At 53.0% G+C, this 12,652-nt stretch overlaps 4 protein-coding genes across 4 annotated transcripts; 3 read left to right on the top strand and 1 right to left on the bottom strand.

Moving 5' to 3' along the window:
• Positions 1 to 2,076: 2,076 nt before the first annotated feature.
• Positions 2,077 to 4,869, top strand: NCS54_00432300 (Hypothetical protein; the record flags this gene model as incomplete). Its single annotated transcript, XM_053149864.1, has 1 exon — positions 2,077 to 4,869. One exon carries the CDS (start codon positions 2,077 to 2,079, stop codon positions 4,867 to 4,869), a length of 2,793 nt encoding a protein of 930 aa, XP_053005839.1.
• Positions 4,870 to 6,157: 1,288 nt separating this feature from the next.
• Positions 6,158 to 7,889, bottom strand: NCS54_00432200 (Hypothetical protein; the record flags this gene model as incomplete). The annotated part of the gene is made up of 3 exons (XM_053149863.1): positions 6,158 to 6,228; positions 6,284 to 7,145; positions 7,203 to 7,889. The coding sequence occupies 3 exons, from the start codon at positions 7,887 to 7,889 to the stop codon at positions 6,158 to 6,160; spliced, it is 1,620 nt and encodes a 539-aa protein (XP_053005838.1).
• An 816-nt stretch (positions 7,890 to 8,705) lies between these two features.
• On the top strand, positions 8,706 to 9,680 carry NCS54_00432100 (Hypothetical protein; the record flags this gene model as incomplete). The annotated part of the gene is made up of 1 exon (XM_053149862.1): positions 8,706 to 9,680. One exon carries the CDS (start codon positions 8,706 to 8,708, stop codon positions 9,678 to 9,680), a length of 975 nt encoding a protein of 324 aa, XP_053005837.1.
• Positions 9,681 to 10,371: 691 nt separating this feature from the next.
• NCS54_00432000 (Hypothetical protein) lies at positions 10,372 to 12,523 on the top strand (the record flags this gene model as incomplete). Its single annotated transcript, XM_053149861.1, has 5 exons — positions 10,372 to 10,573; positions 10,626 to 10,757; positions 10,809 to 11,137; positions 11,190 to 12,309; positions 12,360 to 12,523. 5 exons carry the CDS (start codon positions 10,372 to 10,374, stop codon positions 12,521 to 12,523), a joined length of 1,947 nt encoding a protein of 648 aa, XP_053005836.1.
• Between the last annotated feature and the right edge of the window lie 129 nt (positions 12,524 to 12,652).

Raw genomic sequence — 12,652 nt, 5'->3', positions numbered from 1 at the left:
TAGGATGTAAGCGCGCGCTAACCGTGGCAGGCCCCTGATATTACTTCCTGCTACCTGATGGTAATGCCGTCGAGAACAGGCCAACACAAAGCCTGCGGGCTGAATCAAGCATCATCATGGCCGACGGGTTGGGCGGTTCACGCTAACGGTTGGAAATTGTGTAGTATTTGCTGTTGTTATCTAGACAAACGCCTCGCTCTCTAAGCACCAGTAAATGGACTCAGGCAACCGCCAGGCCTTGATCTTCGCTAGTCTATATATGGAAGACTCGGCTTGATGGACTTGGCAGGCGCTCCGTCTCCGTGTCAGGGACGAGAGAGCCGGACAACACAAGTACTCTAGTTCAATCCGAGCCGCCGAACTGTTGGTACCGGCTTCCCAGGACGAGCTCTGGGACTCCTCGGAACGAGCTTCTTCCAGCGGGGTTCACGTTCTTGAGGATGTGGAGATAGGCATCAGTGGGTAGTAAGTGCTTGTTGCATTGCGAGATCAGCTATTTGAAGTTAGGCGTGTCAGTCTGAGTAATAGGGCAAAGCAGGCAGTCGTGGCATCGCCCCTAGAAGCAGCGTAGGAGTTCTTGAATTCGTAGAATTGAAGATAGGTCTCTATCCGTATTTTACACGAGACGCAGCACAAACGAACGCCGACTATGGCTGGGTGCGACGAGAGCGCTCATCACACCCAATCACAAATCATGTGCCCTGGGATACGGCCAATGAGCAACAGCCTGCTTGTGACGGTCTATAGAAGTTTGACTTTCTCTTCGTCCAACACATCCTGGATGTTCCACCTATTTTTGGCTATTTTCAGGCGCTCTCCATGTGGCTCATGATGGTCATAGGTTGTCACATGGCAGATAACAGAATCCTCACCCGGTTAGATCTCCGTCCAGACCAGGACGCTTGACCCAGGCAAGGTTCCTCCTGAATTGAGGATGTCGCCTTCGGAGTGCCCAGAGCTGGATCTGTTGTAGGATAAATCAGAATAAAATAGTAAAACAAGTTAGTTCTGGGAAACTCTGAGCTGTCTCTAGGAGGTAATTTCACTCGCAATCTTCGGCGGCAACAGCCTCTCTGAGTTGCATCCACGCCACCCATGCTGCTCCCGCAGTGGCACCATCCTGGGCGCTGTAGTTATGATTGGGTTCAACGGCGAGTCGTCTATGCATGCGATTGATTTTGCGTGGCATTTTCCTGTCCTTTGGAAGGGAGGACCACCATGACGCGTACCTACTGGCTGGGCGTGTGGACTGTTTGCATCGTCAGTCACTGTTTGTAGCGTGAGAGCTATCCTACATCACTCATCAATCAGTTTTGAAAGAGAAAAACTAATATGACCTCAAAGAGCCACAATGGTCACATATTGTGTGCTCGCGGTCAAGGCCATCAATAGGGAGATGGCGAAAGCGAATATCAGCGAGATGAGAGAGACAGATGGATTGCTTGGGGGCCAAACACAAGATGAAAGCCCGGAAATCATCTCGCATGCCTGACAGCGCGCAGTGGAAAAGGAAGGGCGATGAAAGGCGAGCAGGGAGACGGAATTAAATTTCTAACTATGTGATATGGTCTATAACTGATTCGAAAGGAACCCGACAAGCACGCAGTGCGCAGAAGACGCAAGGCGCCTCCAGCTGTCAGACTAACCCTGCCTTGGTGCCTGAAGTCTCCATGACCTGAGACACAGCGATTCAGGGCAGGCAGGTACCAACCAAAGCCGAGACTGCCCAACAGCTCTTCCGGCCGCGATTCACTGCCTCTGCACTGCCAACCCGACCTGATCTCCGATCCCCTCACCCTCACCTCATTCCTCTTCGCAGCTGCGGAATCTGCCTAATTTTTTTTATTACTCGATCAGGCTTCCTAACGGCCTGAAACCTTAACCGCTTCTTGACCTCCATTTTTCCCTTTTCTGACACGCACGCACTCCGCCAACATACGCGCTTCCTCCCCTCTTGACCGCTTTCTTGATCCAGAGCTTCACCTCCCTTTGCTACTACTCGAACGACAGCGATCAACCCTCGGTTAATACTCGACGACTCACCCGATAATCTCCCCATCCCCCCCATGGTCCACCATGTCCACCATGTCCTCCAAGGACCGTGACGTCGAGGTCGCCGACGCCGACCGGTCACCGCGCGAAAAGCCCAGACGCTCCAAGTCGGAGCGAAAAGATCGCAAGGAGCGCAAGGAGCGCGACCGAGACCGTGACCGAGAACGAGACAAGGACTACGACCGCGAGCGACGCCGCCACCGCACTTCGCGCTCTTCCAGGAGCAAGCTGAGCGAAGTAGGCAGCGATACCATCTCCCACACCTCCAGCCGCCGACACCGACATCGCAGGGACAGGGACCACGATGATCACCACCATCACCACCACCGCGATCGTGCCGCCTCGACGAGTGACTTGGCCAGCTCGGACATGGCTAGAACCTCGACAGCTGCCACTTCTATCCTCTCGGAGCGCATATCGAGGCCTTACCACAGTTTCAGCAAGGCACACAGCAAGGAGGCAATCGTTAGTCGCGATTCTCTAGCCATTCCTCGTTACCCAAGCCCAAGCCCCAGTCCTTCTCCTGAACCAGCCGAACCTGGTGCCAGTAGCGACGCTGCGGATGCTGAGGCGCCTGAATCTCCAAAGTCGCCAGTATCAACCGGCAAGGCAGATTCGCCTCCCAGCCCACCCCGGACAGATCTTGATGGTGACAAGAAACCCGAAGAAGACACAGTGAAGAAAGAGATACCAGAGGAGGAACCTCCAGTAGAAGAAGCCCCAGAAGAGACTCCGGGGACAGACACGCCCAAGGTCGAAATGCCAAGGGTCGATACACCAACAGAAGATATTCCTGCCGAAGAGGATGGTCTACATCGCTCGAAATCGAGATCCTCAACCCTTTCCCGGTCAGCCTCACGCAACGAGGAACGCTCCCGAGTTAGTCGCCGATCTGCATCCTCGAGCCAAGCTACTTATGTCAAATCTTCCGCTATCCGCTCCCGAGACAAGCTCCGACCTGAATCGAGGACTTCCAGCTCATCTCGCCCCTCAGCCAAGCGGACATCGTCAACCCGAAGCGTCAAGAGACCCGAGGTGGAAGGAGCCGAGTCCTCGCCCTCGAGTGCTCAAGACTCATCTCCCAAGACGCCCACTCAGACACCCTTCCCTAGCGTCTATCCCGAAACTAAATCTGGCACACCCTCCGTCATTGACGTCCAAGATATTGGTTCAAGCTTGCACTCGAAAACGGCGACTCCGGCATCTGCTTTCGCGGCACCTCCTCCACCACCTCCTCCGCCTGGTCTGGACATCCAGGATGTCCCACGTGTCGACTACCTCCTCCAAAATGGTGGCCTTGCTTATCCCGCCCCAAAGAATTTCTTGTCTGTGCTACCTCGACAAAACGGAACCCGACCATCCAACCCTCCTCTGGCCGGCGCTGATACCCTATTCGCTCCGTTCTTTAACCTTTTGGAGCAGTACAACACCGTCCTCAACAAGCAGGGATCAATTGCTGTTGCCACGGGGCACCGATCTGTTGCCCGTAGACTCCTGGACCGCCTGGAGAATGTCTTTTCCCGGGATCTGCCCCCTCATGGCTGCACTTGTATCATGTGTGACAACTCACACGAGATTCACCAGGGCCTGAACTGGGGTGATGTCCTGGAGTGGGTGAGTGGACGCATCGAGCTCCCGCAGTGGCCTCCGTTCGACCTTGCCGAGATTGGAACCAAAGCGGCCGAGATCTCTGCCGATGTCCCCCCTCGACCTGCATCTCCTGTGAAGCTCGACCCCGATATCGCAGAGGAATTCAGAGAGCACTACCTCCGGCAGTCGAAGAAGGTCCGATCTGCTGTGGACCGATGGCTATCCAACACAGGAGAGACACCGGTGCCACCACCTCAGGAAGTAGACGATGAGACGCTCTCTTTCGCCATTCTCACAAATCTTGATCCCGAGGATCGCCCATACTTCAATGCTCTCATGACAGGATCGAAGGAGCTGCGGTCACCTGTCCGCGCACCTACTCCTGGCCATCGACCTCGCACTGATTTCCTCATCAAGACTGGTCTTGCGTTGCAACGCCTGTACCGATTGCCTCAGGTCCCTCGTGATGCTGAGTCGGCCACATATCTCATCAAGAACTCACACACTCACGATCTACTTGTCGCCCTCTCAAACATCAACAACTCGGAATGGGAAATTCTCATCTCGGGACGGTTCGATGGCTTCCTCTGGTCCGGCGCTGACGACGACACGCTGCACACACCAAACCCCGAGTCACGAGGTCCTACTCCCGCTGGCGGATACTATCACACACGCACCATGAGCCCTGGCCCCCGAGCTTCATCTGTGTATAGCTCCAGAAACACAACACCCTTCTCCGTCTACTCGCGAGGTACTACACCAGCCTCGTTTGTAAGCCTCTCATCCTCAGGGGCGCCATCTGGCCGACAGCCAGTCTCTAACGATGAAGAGATGGAGATGGCAGTCATCGCAGAGATTGAGCGAGATATATACAAGGGAATGGAGCAGCTAGAGGATGCCTTTGAGAAGCTGCACCACCGAGCAGAGCTGGTTCGAACAGCACTGCGTCAGCGAGGTGCGGGATTGATGCAGAACCTCCAGAACCGCCGACGCATCGACATTCTATCAGGACCCAGCTCCGGCAACTCGCAAACATCGGGCTATGAACGTCCACCATGGGCTGAAAGCGACCGTGACCCAGGCAGCGATGACGACTGGGCATTTGACGAGGCCGATATCATGCCCGACGATTCGGCCAGCAACATCAGCAGCTCGCGACACCGGCGACCTAAGAGGCGCACGGAGCGACGCACACCTGCCCCGATCGACGAGGAGGATGAAGGTTGAAGGCCAGAGGACGATATCAAGGATCTTATGACCGCGAATTATATGACTGACGACCAAAAAAAAATGTTTGAAGGAGCGCATCTTTTTCTATCATAGAAATGTCAGAATCAACGAACAACCCAACCTCTCTTTTTTCACACAACCGAACCCCCTTTGTTTGATTCCAATAACGGCCTGACAGCACGTACCAAGATGTCTGAGAAGAGAGCAAGAACACAACTGTCGAAATATCACGCTTGTATGCTTGACGCTTGGATGGAGCCTCTTTTTCGTGATTCTTTATTTAGGAATCTTAGTTGGCTTTGCTCTTTAGTATTTTACTTTTTCATTTTCTGTGTTTTTTTTACCATGCTTTCTCGTCCCCTTTCGCTTTAGGGGAGGGAATGGGAACAAGGCCTGATGTTAGAGATATGTGATGAGCCCCGAGAATGTACGAGGTTGTTGAGAGAAAAGGGTCCTTTTATACCGTGTCTTGGGTGGCTGTCTGAATGTCTGTCGGTTCTAGATGTATGGGTCAAGGGAGGAGGGTTCCAGAGTACAAGGGGATATTTGTTCTGCTGGGAAGGGGTGGATGATACCTTATGGATAGGGGAAAATGTTAATGAAATGTATGGACTTGATTGTCTATCATGGTTTGTCATGTAACATCTCGCCTGTGCTGTCCTTGCTCTTGGGCCCAACATCTTGAGCAGTCTTGACACGAGACATTGATCACTCTTATTCATACATTGCCGAGAAGCTTCTTGATCGCCATATACAAGCTACATCAAGTAACCAACATGGACACACCAGCTCCAATTCTAGTCCTGCACCATTACCCCTTACTTTTGTCCCTTTATCATTCCATCCAGTTCATCAGACACACACTCTCTCCCTGTTTCCAAAAACTCCGCCATTCCCACCAAGCCTTCCTCCTCCGAATCTTCCCTTGCATCACTAGTTGACCTCTTCTTTACTTTTTGTCTCATTCCATAGCCTTTATCCTACCGAGGGAGCATTTGCCCTCGCACCGAAAAAAAGAGAGAGCTGAGACAATCTCAGGCAGGTGTATTATACAAAAGATCGAACCAGGCGGAGAGAACGCCTCCAGAAACAAGGCTCCTCTCATACCGAGCTCGGTCGGTGCTCGCGAAAACGTCTCAAAACTGCAGAGCGGCCGTTAAACGTGGATAGTAAGTATTACAATGAATAGGCGTCATGTAGTCAGTCACTTTGTCTCAGATGACGACAGGTGTGAAACCCTTGTATATTGGAGAAAAGAGAAATGCCGTTTGGGCAGGAATCGCCTTTAGCCATAGAGAGACTCGAAGAGGTAAAGAACACCAAAGATGAGGAAGGCACCGGCACCGCCGACAGTGACTTGGAAATGTTAGCTCCCATGATATCAAGCGTAGAGTAGAGGTCATAAACTTACCAACTTTGAGGCTGACTCGACCGGCGATGGCCCGACCGCCAATGACTGCAACACCAGTGCAGATGGCATGGCCACAGCTAGCACCAAGAGTAACCCACCAGTAATCTTGTCCGGCAGCCATGGCGATGGTAGCAATCTGACTTCGGTCACCCCACTCGCCCAGGAAGGTCATGATAAAGGTCTGAACCCAAGCCGGGCTAAGCAGAAGAGAGCAGAGGTTGGTTACTCCTTGGAAGATGCCAGACGAACCACCACGGGATTCCCGAACAGGGGACTGAGAAGGCGATCGGGGAGGCGACATCAAGCGGTTGCTGGGTCGAGACCTTCGGCCGTTGCCATTGAGACCCATCTCAAGAGTGTAAGCTGACACGGAATCACCTCGCTTGCGGCCCATCTCCTTTTCCTTTTCGGCAAGCTCTTGCTCAACCTCGTGCATCTCAGCAGAGACACCCTCGTTGGGGTCCATCTGGAGACCCTCCCGCATCAGCTTGGCTCCAAAGACAAAGAAGAGAATGGCAGCGAGGAAACCGGTCAGGCGCTTAGGGATCAGGGCGGGAACAGCATGGCCCAGGACAGCTGAGAGCACCGTCATGACAAGCAGGGCACCAAAGGCGGCAGTAAAGACCACCATCCGGTCATGCTTCATAGCCATCAAGGCAGCAACTAGGAAAGTCTTGTCTCCAACCTCGGAGACCAAAATCATGGTAAAGGATAGAACGAAGGAGTGGAAGGGCTGGCTGAGGTGATCGTCATCTTGTTGGCCGTGAGTTGATCCTCTGCTCGGCTCGGTAGGTTCCTTCTTGGCGGAATCATGGAAAGGTGCGTTCTGTCCAACTGGTCGTTCGGGGAGATCATCTGGCTTCTAGAATAATGTCAGCAATCCTAGTCTCAGATTCTTGGCAGGTGAATCGATACTCACATCCAGTCCAGTAAAATCCATATCATCGTTACCCTTGTTTCCCTTGACGAGAGGCTTAACAGCCTCTCCTTCCTTCTCTTTCTCATACTCTGACCCGACCTCCTCGGCATCCTTGCCGGGTTCCTTCACCACACCTCCAGACGCGCGGATCTTTTCTTCCTCGCTGTGTGGCAGAGGAGGCGCCTCCTTAGGAGCCTCGGGCTTCTTGAAACTCGCTCCGTTGAGGTCCTCCTCAAGTTTCTTTGCCTTGTATTTTTCGGTCACGCCGCCTTCGGTCCCGGTGGTACCCTCTTGAGCATGGACTCGATTCGTGTCGAACATGACGCCGTCGTTGGTCTCGGGGATCTTCTTACCATCCACGATAGTTGGGTCAACGGGTCGGCCCTTGAGCTGAGGGAGGGTATCCGGGTCGCCCTCAGCAGATCCAGCGGCGGCCGCGTTTGTCCGCTTGTGGTCATCCGTCGTCTCGATGAAAGGCCCATGGTGAGGCTTTCCATCCTTGCCATCGACGGGGGCGTCCTTGGTCGGGACATCGTGTCGGTTGAGACCAGCCTGTGGTATCTCATTTGTTGCCTCTGGGACCGCGGCCGGAGCTGGTAGGTCGGCAATGTCATGGGATGACAGCGCGTAGGCAATGGATGGGAGGAGGAGGAAGAGCAAGGGCGAGTGCTTGGTGCGGATCTTCATGGTGGGCGACAAGTCGATGATGTCGAGAGTAAGACGAGATGATGAGGATAGCCAGTCGCAAAGACTTGCTGTCAGCGGTCACGGCCGCGGGTCGAGAGGACAGACGAAACTCTAGTCGAGAAGAGAATCGACAGACAGGTTCAAAGCCGCAAACCTTGTAGGAGTCGAGGTCGCGTGCAACGTAGGATGCGGTCCACGGCGATGACGGAGCGGAGAGGACGGAGGATCAATTGGACTCGAGTCCGTCTGACGCGCAAGTGACAACGTGACAATAGAAGAAATAAAAGAAAGGTGTCCCAAAGAGAAAATTAATGAGGGCGCAATGCGTGGGCACCGACTACAAGAGAGACCAGAAGGGAGTTGAAGAACGAAACTGGAATGGAATTGGTTGGGGTTGGATATTGGATGGCTTGGATTGGATTTAGGGGCAAGGAAGGTCACAGGAGGTCAGTCAGGTCAACCTCGAGGTTTCATGTGGAGATGCCAACTTCCCTCTTTCCCTCTTTCCCCAGGCCCAAAGGTCCCGTCCCAAAGCCAAAGTGCAGGAGCGACAGGGCAAATTCGAGCTTGCAGGGGTCTGGCAAGTCCCGTCAGAGGAAAGAACAGTGGACGACGTGGCCCCAGCCGTGCCGCGCTAAGCCTAAATCTGACTAAGGCAACAGTTTAATCACCTATTTTTACACGAGCTTCAGGGGCCGTCGTGGCCACTTTTTTATGATCGTAAACAGGGGCTCTGTTCACCAAGGGAGCAATTGTCTGTCAATGCCTTGGAGGGGGATTGCCTGCATACGGACGCAATTTCCTGATATTACGATCATGAACAATCTGCCGCGCTTGTTCAGAAGAATGTTTACCACCGCTTCACCTCCCTCATCTGCCTCGCCCTCTTTGCAGCAGTCATGGCACCAATTCATTCCATCCACGCAGACTTGGAGCCTTGTTGAAACCTCTGGGCCGCCCCGCCAAGCATCGGAACTCGGCAGAAATCTGGACCCAAAGTTCAGGATCGTCACTTGGAACGTCGACGCTGGTGCTCACTTCTCTGACTCTCGGTTGGAGGCCATCGTCTCTCACATCCTAGACCTAAAGCCCGTGACCGACATCATCTTTTTCCAGGAGGTTTCCAAGCCGGCGCTGCTACATCTCTTGAAAGATGCTCGCATTCGAGAATCATGGTTCTCGACTGAAGCGGATACGACCAACTGGGGAGGTCACATGTTTGCGACCATGATGCTTGTTTCAAAGGCCAGGTTTGGACCCTCCAACAAATCCATGCCTGTCTCGGCTTTGGGACCAGTGTGGAGGGTCAAGTTTCCCAGTCGCTTCGGCAGAGATGCCCTGTGCAGCGATATCTTTGTTTCCTCCTCAACAGATAACTCCTCCCAGATATCGCGACTTAGACTGATCAACGTTCATCTCGACTCACTCGCCCTTGAACCTTCAAGACGCCCTAAGCAACTGTCAATCACTGCAGAAATGTTGAGAGAGACTGGAAAGGGTCTGATAGCTGGTGATTTCAATCCTGTCCTTCCTGAAGATAATACACTTGTCGTAGATAATGGTCTTGTGGATGCTTGGGTCAAGCTGCACGACTCTGAGCCGGGGTTCACTTGGGGCGTTGATGGAAAACAGGCCTTCCCGCCAGGTCGGCTCGACAAGATTGCTATGTTGGGCTTGCAACCGCACGAAATCGAGGTCATGCATCCCGGTGTGATTGAGAAGGAGGAGTTTGGGGTTGGACAAGTCCCTTGGAGCGACCACTCTGGGTTGAGATGTACCTTTGAGGTGTGAAAGCAACAAGGGGGATATTGATAATAACTTCAACATGGGACCCTGGGCTGTCACAGCATGCATTGTACCGTAACTTGGCCCCCGATCTCGGTCAGCTTGTTCGATAAGCAAACTCGGACGTATCTGCGCCATCTCAGTACATTAAGCTGCAGCCATCCGATGTGGTGTTGCGCTTGGACGCCGTGATGGTGTCGTACCGATTGGTCGCTCTTGGCTGTACAAAGGAACGGTCCGAGTGAGCACTAGGATCCAGGGCGTAGAGTATCTCTAAAACAAAAGAGTATTTCTTCAAGACACTCACGTGTTGCCATTTTCGATATAATTGACACAGGTGTGCTTAACTCCGTCGCTGAAGCTGGCTTGTTCAGGGTAGCTTGTGTTATCGCGGCTTGTCTTATCTAATCTCCGGTGATGGATGTCGTCATAAGCTCGGGAAGCTTAACCGTCGACTTCAGCTTGAACATCTCGTTCACATCGCATCGTCGATAATTCATCAGACTCATGATTTCCCAAGCTCCTTACCGAGTCTTCATAATTCTCCATATCCTGTAATAAATCTCTTGACAATCTATTCCGTTCACCCCGCCAGTCGGCCGCCCTGTCCCCTCCCAGCGGTCTCGCTTAGCAAGCAGCACTAGGTCCAATCGTGAGCTGCCATCTCACTCACGACACCTCACACCCAGAACTCAATATGGCTCCCCTTAACGAAGGGAGGAGTTCGGAATCACAGCCGGAGAATCAAAATGACCGAGAAGCTCACGAGGGGCAGAGCGATCACGAACCTTCGACAGGTCCGGCATGGTACTACGAAGTAGAACAGGATGAGGATGACGACGATCAAGATCCCGACTATCAGGACGAGCCGGATGAAGATGATGACGATGGGTTTCAAGGTATGCTTGAGCTGAATGAGAGAATTTGCAGAGCTTCATCTAAGATGTATAGACGCCAACGGTGGCCTCCAGTTTGAGGTCTTGTTAACCAACGATGACGGTGAAGAAGACGATAACGAAGACCAGAACGATCAAGAAGAGGATGATGATGAGAGTGCACAGCGCATTCTGAATCTCATACGATGTAAGTATTCTCCTTCTGCCTTTACCAGAGAAGAGAACTAACTTTACCAAGCCGGTGCCAGAACAGGACTACTGACCAGAGGACAACTTGTTGCACTGATGCGCAATCGGGAACTCACCAACGTCCTGTTCCAAGATGACCCTGAAAGCGATATTGAGTTCTTGCAGTGGCCTCTGGGAAGACGGCGCACACCCAAAGACCCGAATCGTTTCCCGAAGGTCCCGAGCGAGGAGGGCATCAAGCTCATGCGGTCGGGGGTGTTTGGTGCCAACGACTACAACTTCAAGGCCAAGAAGCGTCTTGCTACGAGGATGTTGGAGCGTGAGTTGGCGTTGGGGGACCGAGAAGATCGGTTAAGGAATAACGCTCTCATCACACAGGTATGAGCTTCACCGGCAAAACCCAGACGACTCAACTAATATGACATGTTAGAGTATGTTGCCGCGGAGCAGAGCGGAACAGATCATTCACTTTGATGATCCTGTATACTCGGGCCAGTTCTCCGATGATGGAAACTTCTTCTTCGCCTGCTCCCAAGACTTCAAGGTCAGGATGTATGATACATCCAACCCATACAACTGGAAGCATTACAAGACAGTCAGCTATCCCTGGGGTCAGTGGACACTCACAGACGCCTCGCTGAGCCCTGACAACAAATGGCTGGCCTACACCTCGATCCAGACTATGGTCTCGATTGCTCCCACTGATCCAAACGACACCGGAGACCCTTACACCCTGGATCTCGACGATGGGACCAGGCATGGGTGGCACGGGAGACGTGGCTTCGGCATCTGGTCTGTTCGGTTTTCTGGCGATGGGAGAGAGCTGGTTGCAGGAACTAGCGCGGCGTCTCTTGTTGTATACGACATCGAGTCACGGACGGTTCTGCACCACGTTCGTGGGCATCAGGACGATGTCAACGCCGTTTGCTTCGCTGACAAGATGTCTCCCCACATTCTCTACTCGGGATCTGATGACACAACAATCAAGGTCTGGGACCGGCGAAGTATGGGCGACAACCGAGAAGCTGGAGCATTCGTTGGCCACATCGAAGGCTTGACGTATATCGACAGCAAGGGTGATGGGCGCTACATTCTCAGCAATGGCAAGGACCAAAGCATGAAGCTCTGGGATCTCCGAATGGCCATGTCTACCGACCGATTCAAGGAGTTGAATCCTACCCGGCACACGCGGAATAGCGACTTTGACTACCGCGGAGGAGTCTATGACGACGAGGACTGGGACGTACACCCCAACGACAACTCATTGGTGACGTTCCGAGGCCACAAGGTACTCCGAACTCTAATCAGATGCCACTTCTCACCTCCCTCGGCGACCAACTCGAGGTATGTGTATTCTGGTAGCACAGATGGAAAGGTGTATATCTGGAACATGGACGCAACATTGGCGGGAATTGTCGATGTCAAGAAGGCGACGATGCGCACGCGACCAATGAACCACCGGTATCGCCTTTATCACTTCGATGAGCGCGGCGACTGGGGAACCTGTGTTCGTGATGCCAGCTGGCATCCCAGCGCCCCTGTTCTCGTTGGTAAGTTGACTCATTAGTTTGTAGCTTCCTCCAGACTGACAATTCTTCAGCATCAGCATGGAACGGACACAACATGGCTCAGGGAACTTGCTCAGTGCATTCGTTCAACGAGAACGTTGACGATGAGGGAGATCCGCCCATGGGCCGGAGCGTCAGCAATGTGCTCAAGGAAGACCCTGACTTGTACTACAACTCAACGTATGCAATTCATTAGAGCGAGACAAGATTGCAGAAAAGACATTGGATATATTTTTGTACAATTGATCGTCTTCCGCAGCTGCCTCGAAGGGGTGTCGTCTCAACCCCATCTGTACAGCTCCCCCTGCACGCAAAAAAGGACACC

Source organism: Fusarium falciforme, chromosome 3 (genome assembly GCF_026873545.1).
Source record: "Fusarium falciforme chromosome 3, complete sequence".
Taxonomy (NCBI): domain Eukaryota; kingdom Fungi; phylum Ascomycota; class Sordariomycetes; order Hypocreales; family Nectriaceae; genus Fusarium; species Fusarium falciforme.
This window is presented reverse-complemented; position numbering and strand designations above follow the sequence as displayed.